The sequence below is a fragment of the Coffea arabica genome, chromosome 2c (assembly GCF_036785885.1).
Source record: "Coffea arabica cultivar ET-39 chromosome 2c, Coffea Arabica ET-39 HiFi, whole genome shotgun sequence".
In the NCBI taxonomy this organism is placed as follows: domain Eukaryota; kingdom Viridiplantae; phylum Streptophyta; class Magnoliopsida; order Gentianales; family Rubiaceae; genus Coffea; species Coffea arabica.
The window spans coordinates 74,648,685-74,664,593 of record NC_092312.1 but is presented as its reverse complement, the minus strand read 5'-3'; the positions used below and the strand labels follow the sequence as shown (position 1 = coordinate 74,664,593).

The window sequence follows — 15,909 nt, the reverse complement described above, 5'->3', positions numbered from 1 at the left end:
AAATATCAAACGTCAGAACCGTTTCTTTTGCAAGAAACTTTAACCATCATTAATAACGTAAACAAAAATTTTCCAATCTGACACATAATTAGACAATTTCTGTTTTGTATGTCAGCGTTTTTAATGCTTCTTAACTAATTAAAAATTCAAAAGTCAAGAAATTTATGGCAAATTTCCTAATATTCTGGATTAAATGAACATTCCATTTTATTGTGGATGAATAATATGAATCAACGAGGGTTAAAATAAGTTCAGATTAATCAAGTCCTCAGCTACTGCTGAAAGAACTCCACGAATCTGTATATATGGCGTAAGCAAGTATTTTTATGTCATGAACCTGCTAAATATTTACAAACATGTTAACAAACATAATCATATACTAGAAGGGTTTGCAATTAGATAGATTGTTTGATTGTTATAACAAACCAATGTGATTTAGTATTTCAAATTTTCATTTTGTTCCTGCCTTTTCATTTTTTGATAAATTAAAAATTATCTAGACAAATTTACATCAAGTACCTTTAAAAAAGAATTTCTCTCAATTTATGTAGTTTGTGATCTAGATGGCAAAATGGATACCTACTTAGCTAGCTAGTGTTCTCTAGAAGATTGGTTCCAAATCTTACTCTTTACTTAAGAGACATTCAAATGTTGCCTAATAATTATTGTGCAAAAATGGAAATGAATCTCCTCATTTACGCTTACATGGGACCAAATACATGGCGCCTGGCGGAGCGCTTGCAAGCACTAAGCTTTCTTCAGATATTCTCTACAATCCAGGCAGCTGTAAGACTTTCTCTTCGCTGTATACAGCCTGCTGAATTTGTCTAATTATGTTGTCGTCTTGCTTCAGGGTTCTTAGCTCCTTGTGCAGGCAATTCACAGGCTTCCATTGATGTGCTTGAGTTTGTGGGAATCAATTGCACCGGTATAAGTCGAAATATTTATCCAGCACTGTTGCAAGATTGAGCATTTCCACCCTCAGAAATGAGGCAGGCAGACATGTCACCTCTAGCAGTAGCAAGGTAGCAAGTAGCAATTGAACCAAACTGAACTCTTCATTCTTTTGTTGATTGTTGTATCTTGCGCCCCCCCCCCCCCCCCCCCAAACAACAACATATAATAAAGGAACATAAATTAATCCTACTCCAAAATTGTTGGTTGCTTTTCCGAAAGAACCCATATCTAATTGCGAGATTTGATATTTAATTGTTGATGCTTCAAAATACTTAAGGCTACAAAAATTTAACATAACAAACTCAATTTTAAAAGGACACCTAAAAATAGGAGAGGAATATCCCCCACTGGCAATAATTAAGTAGCTAGGCAATATTATCACACTTAATTAGTAGCATCTAAAAATAAATGTCTTCATTTGATGAGATAAATTTGGTATTTTTCGTCAGTAGTTTTGAGCGTGGGATTTTATATTTTATTCTCTTAATGACTTTATGATGATTTGCCTCATATTTTTGCCATTAATAAATGTTTAGGTTCAACTTAACTCCTTTTTATTGCATTTTTACTTTTTTTTTTTGGCTTAATTTGCTGTGTGAGTGTGCAATAGTGACTTGGGAAAGCAAATACTTTTTAAAATTTAATGCATTGGCTGATTTTGTTATATCAAAATTTAAAATAGGAGAGGTAATTGTGATATTCAAAACCTCAACCAAGTGAAATTGGGATAAACCTCAATGGAGCTTTCTAAAATTATCCTAAAACGTTAATCACGCTCGTAAAAAGTACGATTGTTTTTGGACTAAATGTAGTTAATGCAAATAGAAACCTACAAAGTGATGGGGTGTGGTCAAGTTTAAAATTAAACTTCTAACAAGTAAAAATTTGCACTTGATTGAATTTTTTGGACTTATAATATAGCAGACAAACTCCACCTTGCATTTCTAAACTTGTATCGCTTTCCTGCCTTACACCTTAAATTTTAATTTTGGACATTTTGCATACTAAACTCTCAATGTTGGACACTTTATATCTTAAACTTTTAAATTTGTCCTATTTAAATCTAGTCAATGCCAAATTTTGCAAAATTAATGGCATAGAGGACCTAAAAAATCAATGATAATGTGCCAAAAGAAATCATAGCAAAAATAAAATACTATGATATCATTAATTTGTACTATCTTTTATATTGTTAATTTTGCTAACAATATTAGTAATTTGGAACATAAAAATAAATGGTAATGTGCTAAAAATGGTCAAAAAGCTAAGAAATCATAGTTGGAACAAAATGATACATTGTCATTAATTTTCACCGCCCTTTATCTCGTTAATTTTGCGAATGTAATCATTGATTGTACTTAAATGAGATAAATTTGAGAGTTTGAAATCCAAAGTGTTAAAATAAAGAGTGTAAAATGTTCAAAAGTAAAGTTTAGGGTGCAAAATGAAAAAATATGCAAGTTTTAGGGGTGCAAAGTGAAGTTAATCCTAATATAGCAATAGGATTCCAGCGGCTCACAGCTTGTGTACCAGGGCTGCGCTGAAATTTGAAGGCAAAATCCACCGCCTTTGGATCATTTTTCCATTTTCGTGAAAATTCTGCTAATTTCTTTTATTTTTCCTGCCTTTATACCCTATTAAGTGAAAAAAAAAAAAAAAAGGAAAACGACCACGGACGTTCTTAATTAAATGAACTTCCATTCTATTGTGGATTATGAATAAAAGTTGATGAGGTTTATATTCATATTTCTAGAACAGAGAGTTTGACAATGCACGACGATCCTATTCCTACTAGGAAACGAAAAATAAGAAGATAAAGTAAGTTGTATCCAAACATGATAAGGCAAGGGTTTCCGAGTAATGGCATGAACTATGAAGCCCAACGTAGCTTTATATATCTAGCATGCGCCATGAAATCATCATTATTCCCATCTCTCTACTCTACAGCCGATTTCAACCAGAATTACTTCAAGCCATTAGCCATTGATTAGCTTCTGAATAAGAAAACCTCTCGTCAATATAGACTGAATCAAAACCCCACTCTCCCTTAAACTTTCCTACATTCGTGGTAAAGCTGCTGTAAATATAAGCAACAGTAGGAGAGGAGGAGAAGAACAAGCAACTGGAATGGAAAGAAGGCCTTTACAGTGGAAGAAGGGCAAGATTCTTGGGGCTGGATCGTATGGGAGGGTTTACTTGGCTTCACCAGCGGACTTTTCTTCACCATCGCCTCCATTAGCCGCCGTGAAGTCGGCTGATATCAATCGCTCAGAAACTTTGCAGAAAGAGCGGATGTTCTTGTACGAATTGAGGGGCGAGCCAAACATCATCCATTGCTTTGGCGATGACATAAGCACGGAAAAAGATGAAAGAGTCTATAATCTTCTTCTGGAGTATGCGCCGGGTGGCTCCCTTCATGACTTAATCAAGAAGAACAAAGGTACCATACCCGAATCCCACGTTGCATGTTACACTTACATGATCCTCAAGGGCCTTTATGCTATGCATGAATGTGAGATTATTCATTGTGATTTAAAGCCGGGTAACATCCTTGTTTTCCCTAACGCCGACGACAACAATGGCATACACCAACTTAAGATAGCTGATTTTGGACTCGCTAAGAAAGTGTGGGACACCGAATTACATGAATGGGGAAGAATGGGATACAATAACCGATGTACGCCTATTTATGCATCGCCAGAATCATTAGCATGTGGTTGTAAGGCATCAGGTGATATATGGTCCTTGGGCTGCATTGTCGTAGAGATGATAACTGGCGAACCAGTCTGGTCGTGTCGCACTATAGGAGAACTGGTAAGTAAAATTCTGTATGAGAAACCTAAGATACCAGAAAACCTTTGTGAGGAGGGAAAAGATTTCTTGGCGAGATGTTTTGAAGCAACTGTTCTCAAGAGATGGACAGCGGAAGAATTATTGGATCATCCCTTTATTGTCAAAAACCTGAAGTTCTTAGATGATGGAAGTCGTCTTTCCTCTGGTCAATGTTATCAGATGAACCCTTTTGGCTTTGTTGACTCGGTTTCTACCCATGATTTGTTTTCAACTTCGTCGTTGGAGCCTCAATGCAGCCCTTTTGAGTCTTGGTGCCGAGTGACAGACAACGAGACAGAAGAATCCCGACCTTCCTGTTGTCTTCCCAGTGAATCATTCAAGTTGGAGGAGAAATTAAAAAATATCCATGTGTTCTGATCGAGCTGTTTCAAAGATTATTATTATTCTGATCTTTCTGGCAGGACTTTTTTTCCCCTGTAGGACTTTGAATGTGAAGAAGACCTTTATCACGCTGATCTTTCTTAAAGGATTTTGAATGTAACTAGTCTACCTGGTCATCAACGAAGATATCTATATTTGATCTAATGTAGATCAGCTTATTGTTTTGTTTTGTGTGATTGCTGAGTTCAAAGTTGGGAAACATGTAGTAACGTCTTGTGTACAGCTATTCCACGTAATATAGGGGGATTCATTGTTCATTATTACTGGAAAAAATATGCAGCAATTTTTGGTTTTTCATAGCATCGATTGTCATTACCTGCATCAGATGAGTCTGCTTATAGAATTAGCTGATGAGTTTCTGCTTGTGCTCAGATGGCACTAATTTCCTCTCATCGTGAATTAAGGTAACATTATAGGGGGAAAACAGAGAAAGTCGTCAATGGATCTCCACATATTAATCCTCGAAAATCGCACAAATACACCTACTTAAAGAACATTCAAGAGTTGCTTCTTGTTTTCTGGTTGATCTGCTCCAGAACCGTACAATCTCTAGCAACATTGTTAGACAAAATTGGCTTGGCACAATCCCACAAACTTGCTGGACGTAGGTTCTGCTCACTTTCTTTTGCTAGGATGTACTGCAACACATAAAGGAAGATACGTGTTCCACTTTACAGCACTTTTCTTTCTAAATTCTAACCTTTGATTTGGCAACTAAAACTTCATCATCATCTACTTCAGTCATGATCATGTCAAGAAAGTAACAAACATCATCGAATATCACAGTTTGTTTGCTGAAGTCAAATCCTATGTTTGAAAATAAGAAAATATGAATCCGAAACAACATACTTCCCATTCTACGGTAGTACCAAGTTTAGCAAAATGTTTAAAACAACAGATTTCGAATCAAGACAGAGATTAACTAGTAGTCTCTAGAAGATTGGCTCCATCCACCAAAGCTCTCCTCCTGCCCATAATATCCCTCATCAGATCCTGCCTGCAATGGCCAAAAGCAGAAAACTTTTGCTTCAGTTTAGCTATATGCTGATAAACCCAAAATGGCAAAGAATGTGTAATGAATCATTTGGTTAAACTTCTCTATAAAACTGAATTGATCTGACATCTAATGTGCTTTTTTAAGACTAAGTTCTTTGACTACGTAAGTCTGTACGGTACCTCACGCTTGAAATTAAGGCCAATTCTAATCTCTCCACAATATTTGTCGTCCTTGACAACATTGTATGAAGCTATTGGAACACTTCCTTCAGCAAGAACAGCACCCAAGGGGATTCTGTTGAACAGACTAAATTAGTCTCGATAAAAATTGTGGATATACAGGTTATCAACTTAACATCTAAAGTATCATTCGTAACCATAACCACAGATAAATGTCAAAAACAGCACTCACTGCAAATTTTGGATTTCAACCTTCTTTTGAGCTTTTTTTTTTTGGCAATTGAAAGTCAGGATTTTGTAGTCCTCAACTGATTCTTAATCACTTTCGCTCCAAAAATTTAAAAAAAAAAAAAACTCAAGGCATTACTCACGTTGATTCGCCAACAAAATCGTCATTAGTGAGATTGTCACTGTCCATGAGTTTGATTTTGAGTTCAGTAACACCTTCAGAAATGGTAAAGAGAAAGGTTTCATTCCATTCTGGTTCGGATCCTTGACCTACATTGGATGTTCCATAGTGAATTCAACAAAAAACATAACCAAATTATACTAAACAGCCTAAGAGGCAGAAATCCACAACACTACAAGAGCCTCAAGGACAGAAAAGATGCCACAACAATGCACTAATCTAGCAAAACTCTGAGGTCTTTACACTCACAGAGGTGAAGGGCATTAAGCCAATCACAAATTTATGAAATATATTTAAGAGAAACTCATAGACTGACCTGATGCGACACTACTTTTCTTTTCCTGAGTCCGGCAAGTTATGATGGCGTAAGGATCCATATTAGCTGCTCAAAAAGGATAAAAGAGTAATCAGGATAAATACTTAATAAATTCATAGCAAGAGTGTTTATATAGTATTAAAAAAAAGTCGTTTATTCCAGCAATAGCATCAAGAGATAGAACACAAAAAGTGGTAAGGATCGTTTTGCTTGGACAGATGATTGTTCAAAACACACATACAAAGAAGTCATTATTTAGCCACAACTGCTGACGAGTGGCCATCACGAGATATCTGAATTTTCGTGCTTTAGGCATGAGAGTGAATCCATCATATAGATCATCCTTGTTGGATCACCCACAAAAAATGGTCAAATCCACAATCATTAGTTAAAACAAGGAACGAGGGAGGAGATGAGCCGGCATTGGATCTTCATATTCTGGATTTTGAAATCAACCTCCACAGATCCATTTGAAACAGATCGTGGAAAAAAAAAAAACTAAATGTCACGACATTATAAGGGAACATATCTTTAATTCAGATCATCTTGCGTTCTACATGGTTATTTAACACAAAAGTACACATCTTGAAAAAGTTTGGAAATCAATGGCCATAGATAAATATAAAGCTTCAATTAGGTACATTTCCGGTGCAAAACAGGTGAAGATGTATCTACAATTTGTCAGCATGATCACCTAACAATATTCAATCTTAAAGTCAAATCATCCCTTCAGTCATCGAAATTTAAAAATCATGAAAACAACCACCTAAATTTTCACTCAAAACAATAAAGTACAAAATGCAAGCCCATTAAACCAATTAACAAGATGAACCAGAAAAGAATTAAAAAGCATTGTCTTGCGTGGTTGCAGCAACGTACACAGGAGATCAGTGTTTTCGAGGCCCTTGGCGCTAACAAGAAGAACTTCAAGGGTTCCCCGCTGCATCTTTGGATCAAAGAGAATTTGAAGAAAGACAGACCAAAAGAGACCAAAGAGATCAGAAATGGGTGGAATCAGACCACGCTTGCCACCACCCTGTCTGAGAGATTATGATCCGATGAATTCTTTGCCGGGCAGGGTGGCGGAGTATATATATATATAAACGACCTGGAGCGGTCTAAGCTCGTTTGAGAGCCGGTTTGATATTAGATAAAAACTCGCCCGGTTCGGTGACTTGCTTTTAAAAAGATTTTTAACTTGGGCTGGAGACAGGAGAGGTGAAGGATTATTACTTTAGCAGACAGTTATGCTTATTTGCATGTGGCCCATGTGGATTTATTAATGATCCAACGGCTATGGAATCCATGATTCAAGAATTGCCTCACTTTCTGCATTTTAAATTCTTTGTTTTTTTTTTCTGGTTTAGAAATAACAAAAATTTTCAGTTCTAGATTTCTGATGTGAATGGTTTTTCTGGGATGTACCGTAAAAAATTTTTTTGCCAAATTAGTAAAATTAAAATAACTTCCTTTCATCGCGTACAAAAATATGCTCAAATTTATTCGGATGAAAACGGTCGAATTCAAGGTGGTTTTTTTAACGTGCAGCCCAATGGAATATCGCCTCACATGTTTTTGCAGTTGTTGTTACCCTTTTTTTTTTTTTTTTTCCTAATTTTGATGTTGGTTTACTAGTGAAGGTGCAATTGATTGTTGTGCAAAATACAAAAGAAGCTCCCTGCTTCTGCTTAAACTCGGATGATGACCACTTAGAACACTCCCAAGCACTGAGCTTCCCGGAAATTGTCATTTCAATCCAAGAAGCCGTGAGGCTTTCTCCTTATTTACAAGTTACATGACCTGCTGATTTTGTCTATGTTATGTTGTTATCTTACTTCAAAGTTCTTGGATGCTTGTTCCAGGCAATTAACAGGCTTCCATTGCTTGTGGGAATTGGTCCAAGTGTGATTCTTTACGCACCACTCTTCCTAGATTAAGCATTTCCAGCCTGAATTCCCTCACTTTTGGTTTTTTTTTTTTTTTTTTTGGTTTGTTTGGGGGATCAATCATCAGCTTGAGTGATCGCTTACAAATTAGCAGATATACAATGTCTAGCATAATGGCAAGTAGCAACAGAACTAAGATTAAACTGCCCCACTCGTCTTTGATTGCACCTGTTCCCACACTCATTTTCCTGCAACATACGTCTGCAAATTCCCTTTTAATGGAAGCTCTAATTTAAATGAGCGAAGGAAGAAAACTGCGAGGACCAGCTAAAAGTGCATGGACTAGATTGCTGCCAATCAAGCGAATGTCATAATCCCTCGTACTATCTTGCTGTATATCGTATGTGTCATCTTGCTTTTCTTTGTCTTTCACTCTTCAATCATGTAACCTATTCTTCAATCATGTAACCTATTGAGCTTTGAAACTGAACATAAAGACTATTGGTATCTCAGCAACTCTAACCTCGAGCCAAAACCAATTTCCTTTCATGTGTTCAGGGAGTGAAATGCATACATTAGTAGATGAACTCTAACAGCCAAGCTCAAGCAATAATCAAGCTGATACAACCATCGCATGCATGAATTTACGTTGTTGTAGAACATTTCAGTTTGCCATGAAGATGCTCATTTTTTTGGCACAGTTATAGAGAATTGGTTGGTTGGTGGGTTACAAATGACGCCAAAAAACATTTCACCATCTAAAATTAATGAAGATAAGAGTCCAATGCACCATGAACCAGCCATCTACTTGTAGAACTCCATGACCCACACGTTACACACAAAACATACTACCCTTATACCTCTAAATCCTGCTGCAGTAGCCAAATCAAGAAACTCTGATTCAGATCTCTCTTTTCCTCCAGGGTTTTGAGTCATGGTTATTAGATCAGATTGGCAAGTGGCTTTGATGCCTGCACTAGTATCAGGAACCACAGGAAGAATTGGATCTACGACTATTACCTTTCCATGATCCGGTAGAGCCTTGAAACAGTTCTTTAGCAACTTCAAGCAACGACCATCATCCCAAAAATGAAGTATCCACTACAAAAGCATTCATGTGCAAAGCATCATAAGAAAGAAGAGAACAATTAAGAACGTAATAAATATACTGTGGTCCATATCTTACAGAGGACACTTCAGAATCAGTTTAAAGTTGTAAAAAAATCAACTCGAATTACGAATTGGGTAGATAATTAGTTTGAGAAAATCGGCATAATATATTGTTCAGAGGGACCATTTCTTAAATAAGTATTGTATGATTAAGTGTTGCGACTGGTAACTCATTAGTACAAATAAGAATTCCTCAAGAGTTCAACTTACCTTCATAAAAATGGCATCCCCTTGTGGAACACTTTCAAACATGTCACCGCCAACATGTTCCACCCCTGCAAAATTCACCTTAACAAGAATAGAAGCTAGAAGACCACTATGAAAGAATATTATGCTTTTTAGACAATTCTGCATACAGGAACTGCAGATAAGGTAATCAGCCCCATATGACATATGCAAGTTTCTTTACCCAACAATAAGGTTTAAGATAGAGAACTCAACGATAATGTCTCTAATTCCTAAGCATATTTTGCATCTTAATGAAATTTATGAAAAAAGTATTGGCACCTGTTTTCTTCTTCATTCTTTGCGTGCTATCTACTGATCAAACTAAGCATGATTTCGAGAGAAAGGACAGAATTATACCAGGATAGACCGGTGCATGTTGAATAACATGGGGCAAATCAAAATTAATCCCTTTGAGACTTGGGTATTTAGTTGTGATCACACTGAGGGTAACTCCAAGACCACCGCCAACATCTACCAAAGTTTTGAGGTGCTCAAAGCCTTTGTAGCGTTCAACAATTCTGTTAATGGCAATAGTTGCGTGGTTGATCATTGCCTTGTTGAAGACCTCATTGAATCTGGGGTCTCTACCAGGGTATTCAAATGCACGTACACCATATGCCCTATCAAACGGAACTCCTCCTTCACGAACTGCATCTTCTAATTGGTACCTAAATTAGGCGGATTTGATGAAGATTTTTCTACAAACCAAACTACCCTTACCTTATATATGCTATGAATAAAAGCAATTCATACTTATTATCCATACAAAAACAGAAATTTGACGGACTACAGAGGTGGGACTTTAGAAACATAATATACAGCCAAATTATGCTCTGACTTGAAGGTGGCATTTGCAAATCCAAGGACTTGTGCTTTCCCGTAAAGGGGCATGAATAATTGTTGAATTGGAAAGGTTGGTTTCGAAAAGAAAGGTTCTGGAACCATTTTAGGACACAAATTCTGACCAGGTACTCGGTCTTCCAGTAAACAGTGCAATGAATTTTTACGTATTTAATTAGGAGTGTACGAAAGCTTAATTGGGAGTAATTGAAGTAGATGCAAACAGAAGCAGTAGAAGTGAAAACACTGACCAACTGTCAATGAAGACCTTATCTTGAAACAAGGCAAGCAGGGGGCCTAGTGAAACTCCTCCTCCTCCTGCTGCATATGTTTTATTCTGCACAAAGTATTTGGCCACCGGTGCCAATCCATACACTCTTCTTTGGCTACTGATACTAGCATCCGCCTCGGCAACAGAGCAGGTGAGCACCGAGTAGCTAGCCAGGAGCTGCAGCATTCTATCCAGCATAGCAGCCGCATCTGGGTTTTTAGGACCCACCTGGGCTGCAATGTCCCAAGGCGACAATTGGGCACCTGGACCCGCTTGGGCAATGACCTCCAACACGTCGAGCCGGATGGCAGCCAGCAGCACCATGGGCAAAGATACAGAGGTGACCAGCTGCATCGCGTACGAGAAGTGTTGCTCTTCTTGCTCATCTAGCCCTGCTTCAACAACAACATTGTCGGTTGCTCTTGACGAAGAATCCATATCACTACTGCTACTACCTTTAACTCTTAAATCTGTAGATGATGATAGATCCCAGCTAGGTCATACATATATAAATTCAGATTAGTTGTACTGTAGCATATATTGGATTGGGTGTGGGGGTTGTGTTAATTGCCACTCATTGACGGCAAATTTTGAAATGATTAAGGGACATGCGATTGAGCAAGAAACTGCAAAAAATTTAAAGAGCAAGCAATTGGAATGAGGCGTCTGGAACAAAGGGGAAGCAAGATTTGGAAGGGTAGCTTTGTAAATGTCAGGGTACACTCTTAACTAGTTAAGGGATAATATCAGAAACCTCCCTTGAGGTTTCTCTTAATATCACTTGGTATCTTTAAGGTTTTAAAAATGTCACTTACCCCCCTCTCTAGTAATTTCAAAAAGACTATATTAACCCTCACTCAATACATAATTTACATATCAAATAAATGGAGCTCAAAAATTAAAAAGAAAAGAAACAAAAGATATTTTCTTCTCTTTCTTTTTTCTATAACATTCTCTTTTATTCATTTTTCGGATGACTATGCAGTTTTTTATTTATAAATTATAATAAATTGAATTTTGTTTATCTTTTACCTATTATGATTGTGATAGAGTGGGGTACGAATTATTTGCTTATTTTGAGTTGCTTTTTATAATAATCAATACAATTTAAAGGTTTGGTCATGGATTGAGAAGAAGTTGGAAAAAAATATATAAAGTTCATAAAAAATCAGTTTGAACATATAGAGTAAGATTAGTCAGCTGCATTTCTTTATAAATATCTTTTTATTTTTAAAATTTATATTTTTATGGACTGTAGTATTATGATGTATTAGTACTACTAGAGATTTTTTTTGGCAAACGGAGAGTACTGCTCTTTTTTTTTTGCTCTCCCCCTGTTAAAAGGGGGTGCATGTTAAGCATCAGTTGGTGTGGTGTCTGGTTAAGATTTGTTGTTGGATTTAGGCCAAAATCACAGATTTATTAGGCAATGTTTTATGTCTGTTTACTTTTTATTTTGTCGGGCAAAAATACTTCAGACAAATGACAAAATTCAAGAAAAGTATTTTATTCAAATAGCTTTTCTATATTGTCTTAAAATTCTACAGATAGATTAGAAAAGTTGACTGGCATTATCATCGTACGTTTTGACAAATCTATTATTAAGTCACTCAAATAAAAAAAAAAAATCACAAGATTATTAAGGTGGATAAGTGATATTATTCTCTCTCACACGCGCACATACATAATTAGACACCACCGTCAGGCGTCAAGCCAAAGATGCCTGTCTTCTCTATACTTCTTACGCGGTAATCATATTGAACAATAAATTTTCGTTTCTTTGGTCCCACTTGCTTTATTTTGTGGGAGGAATGAATGGAAGTCAGCGTCTGTTCTTCGGTTCGTAAAAGATGCAAATTGTGCTTAAATCCACAAACTGGAGAGATTAATTAAAAATGCACCCTCAAAGTTATAGAGACCTTCTATTTTGACCCTGCTTCTGCTTGAACTCGGATGATGACCACAAACTTCATGGCCTGCTGATTTTGCCTATGTTATGTTGTTAACTTACTTCAAAAGTTCTTAGATGCTTGTTCGTGGGAATTAACAGGCTTCCATTGATTCCTAGCTCGTGGGAATTGGTTACATTGATCTGAGTGTAACTCTTTGCTCACTAATCTTTCAAGATTAAGCATTTCCAACCTGAATTCCCACATTTTTTTTCTGGATCAATTATCTGCTTGAGTGATCGCTTACAAATCAGCGGATATGCAATGTCTAGCACAATGGCAAGTAGCAGCAGAACTAGACTAAACTCCCCCATCCTTTTGTCTTCAATTGCACTTGTTCCCACACTGATTTTCCTGCGATGTACGTCTACAAATTCCTTCTACATGATTATTACATTTTTCTGGCTTTCCTATGAGACAATTAGGACCAGCTAAAAGTGCATGGAATAGAATGCTGCCAATCAAGCGACCGTTCAAACTCCATAATTCCTCGTACAATCTTGCTGTATATCGTATATGTCTTCATGCTTTTGTTTTTCTTTCACTCTTCAATCATGTAACCTATTGAGCTTTGAAACTGAACATAAAGACTATTGGTATCTCAGCAACTCTAACCTCGAGCCAAAATCAATTTCCTTTAATGTGCTCAGGGAGTGAAATGCATACATTAGATGATGTTCACAGCCAAACTCAAGCAACAATCAAGCTGATATAACCATCGTATGCATGAATTTGCATTCTTGTAGAACATTTCAGTTTGCCATGAAGATGCTCCTTTTTTTTTTTGGCACAGTTTAGAGTATTGGTTGGTTGGTAGATTACCAATGACAACTTGTCTAGTCCAAAACAAGAGAATCCACATTATTTTTTCTGACAAGCCCAATATTATGACTAACATCAAACGTTCTTCCCCAATCCCCCCTTCCCCCAAAACAAAAAAAAAAAAAAAAAGACAATTCTCCATCTAAAATTAGTGAAGATAAAACGAGAACGTTTTTAGAGTGCAATGCGCCATGAGCTAGTCATCTACTTGTAGAACTCCATGACCCAGGCATTACACACAAAACATTCTACCCTTATACCTCTAAATCCAGCTGCAGTAGCCAAATCAAGAAACTCTGCTTCGGATCTCTCTTTTCCTCCAGGGTTTTGAGCCATCATGATTAGATCAGACTGGCAAATGGCTTTGGTGCATGCACTAGTATCAGGAACCACAGGAACAATTGCATCTACAACTATTACCTTTCCATCCTTTGGTAGGGCCTTGAAACAGTTCTTTAGCAACTTCAAGCAACGACCATCATCCCAATCATGAAGTATCGACTACAAAAGTATTCATGTACAAAGCATCATAAGAAAGAAGAGAACGATTAAGAACGTAACAATTATTCTGTGGTCCATATCTTACAGAGGACACTTCAGAATGAGTTTAAAGTTGTAAAACAAGCAACTCGAACTACAATAATTAGTTTGAGAAGATCGGCATAATATATTGTTCAGAGGGACCATTTCTTAAATAAGTATTGAATGCTTAATTGTTGCGACTGGTAACTCATTAGTCCTAATAAGAATTCCTCGAGTTCAACTTACCCTCAGAAAAATGGCATCCCCTTGTGGAACACTTTCAAACATGTCTCCTCCAACATGTTCTACCCCTGCAAAATTCACCTTAATAAGAATAGAAGCTAGAAGACCACTATGAAAGAATGGTATACGAGATGAAAGAATTTATGGTTTTAAACAATTCTGCATATAGGGACTGCAAATAAGGTAATCAGCTCCATATGACATATGCAAGTTTCTTTACCCAACAAAAGGTTTAAGATAGAGAACTCAGCGATAATGTCTCTATTCCACAATACTATGCCTCTAATTCCTAAGTATATTTTGCATCTTAGTGAAATTTATGAAAAAAGTATTGGCACCTGTATCCTTCTTCAGTCTTTGCATGCTATCTACTATTTGTTAATCAAACTATGCATATGATTTCGAGAGAAAGGACAGAATTATACCAGGATAGACCAGTGCATGTTGAATAACATGTGGCAAATCAAAATTAATACCCTTGAGACTTGGGTATTTAGCTGTGATCACGCCGAGGGTAACTCCAAGCCCACCACCAACATCTACCAAAGTTTTGAGGTGCTCAAAACCTTTGTATCGTTGAACGATTCTGTTAATGGCAATAGTTGTGGGGTTGATCATTGCCTTGTTGAAGACCTCATTGAATCTGGGATCTCTGGCAGGGTATTCAAACGCATGTACACCATGTACCCTATCAAACGGAACTCCTCCTTCACGAACTGCATCTTCTAATTGGTACCTAAATTAGACAGATTTGATGAAGATTTTTGCACAAACCAAACTACCCTTACCTTATAATTTCTATGAATAAAAGCAATTCATACTTAACTATCCATGCAAAAACAGAAATTTGACGGACTACAGAGGTGGGACTTTAGAAACATAATATACAGCCAAATTATGCTCTGACTTGAAGGTGGCATTTGCAAATCCAAGGACTTGTACTTTCCTGTAAAGGGGCATGAATAATTGTTGAATTGGAAAGGTTGGTTTCGAAAAGAAAGGTTCTGGAACCATTTTTTGGACACAAATTCTGACCAGGTATTCGGTCTTCCACAAAATAGTGCAACGAATTTTTACGTATTACTTAGGAGCGAGCAGAAGTCTTGCCCATTATTGGCCAGCAAGCCGTGCGAGATATAGTAAAAGCTTAATTGAAAGTAATAGATTTAGAAGCAAATAAAAGTGGAACTGAAAACACTGACCAACTGTCAATGAAGACCTTATCCTGAAGCAAGGCCAGCAGGGGGCCGAGTGAAACTCCTCCTCCTCCTGCTGCATATGTTTTATTCTGCACAAAGTATTTGGCCACCGGTGCCAATCCATACACTCTTCTTTGGCTACTGATACTAGCATCCGCCTCGGCAACAGAGCAGGTGAGCACCGAGTAGCTAGCCAGGAGCTGCAGCATCCTATCCAGCATAGCAGCCGCATCTGAGTTTTTAGGACACACCTGGGCTGCAATGTCCCAAGGCGACAATTGGGCACCTGGACCAGCTTGGGCAATGACCTCGAACACATCGAGCCGGATGGCAGCCAGCAGCACCATGGGCAGCGCTGCAGAGCTGACCAGTTGCATCGCGTACGAGAAGCGTTGCTCTTCTTGCTTATCTAGTCCTGCTTCAACAACAACATCGTCGGTTGCTCTTGACGAAGAATCCATATCACTACTGCTACTACCAGCAACTCTGACTCTATAGATGCTGATAGATCCCAGCTAGGCTATGCGTATATATTCGGCCAGATTAGTAGTACTGTAGAATACATTGGAATGGGTGAGAGGGTTGTGTCAAACTGTTAATTGCCACTCATTGACGGCAAATTTTCAAATGGGACGTCCGATTGAGCAGAAACTGTGAAAATTTAAAGAGAAAGCAATTGGAATGAGG

The 15,909-nt window shown here is 37.4% G+C and overlaps 4 protein-coding genes across 4 annotated transcripts; 1 reads left to right on the top strand and 3 right to left on the bottom strand.

The window, feature by feature from the left end:
* Positions 1-3,084: 3,084 nt before the first annotated feature.
* LOC140035787 (mitogen-activated protein kinase kinase kinase 20-like) lies at positions 3,085-4,167 on the top strand. Its single transcript, XM_072077180.1, has one exon. It carries the CDS (start codon positions 3,085-3,087, stop codon positions 4,165-4,167), a length of 1,083 nt encoding a protein of 360 aa, XP_071933281.1.
* Positions 4,168-4,941: 774 nt separating this feature from the next.
* Positions 4,942-7,175, bottom strand: LOC113728020 (elicitor-responsive protein 3-like). The gene is made up of 5 exons (XM_027252479.2): positions 6,972-7,175; positions 6,093-6,158; positions 5,739-5,865; positions 5,368-5,482; positions 4,942-5,188 (listed from the first exon to the last, which is right to left on the bottom strand). Exons 1-5 carry the CDS (start codon positions 7,036-7,038, stop codon positions 5,114-5,116), a joined length of 450 nt encoding a protein of 149 aa, XP_027108280.2. The 5' UTR covers positions 7,039-7,175; the 3' UTR covers positions 4,942-5,113.
* A 1,438-nt stretch (positions 7,176-8,613) lies between these two features.
* Positions 8,614-11,174, bottom strand: LOC113728019 (cathecol O-methyltransferase 1-like). Its single transcript, XM_027252478.2, has 4 exons — positions 10,468-11,174; positions 9,734-10,044; positions 9,359-9,423; positions 8,614-9,079 (listed from the first exon to the last, which is right to left on the bottom strand). The coding sequence occupies exons 1-4, from the start codon at positions 10,923-10,925 to the stop codon at positions 8,783-8,785; spliced, it is 1,131 nt and encodes a 376-aa protein (XP_027108279.2). The 5' UTR covers positions 10,926-11,174; the 3' UTR covers positions 8,614-8,782.
* Positions 11,175-13,126: 1,952 nt separating this feature from the next.
* On the bottom strand, positions 13,127-15,909 carry LOC140035441 (cathecol O-methyltransferase 1-like). The gene is made up of 4 exons (XM_072076487.1): positions 15,226-15,909; positions 14,449-14,759; positions 14,027-14,091; positions 13,127-13,759 (listed from the first exon to the last, which is right to left on the bottom strand). Exons 1-4 carry the CDS (start codon positions 15,681-15,683, stop codon positions 13,463-13,465), a joined length of 1,131 nt encoding a protein of 376 aa, XP_071932588.1. The 5' UTR covers positions 15,684-15,909; the 3' UTR covers positions 13,127-13,462.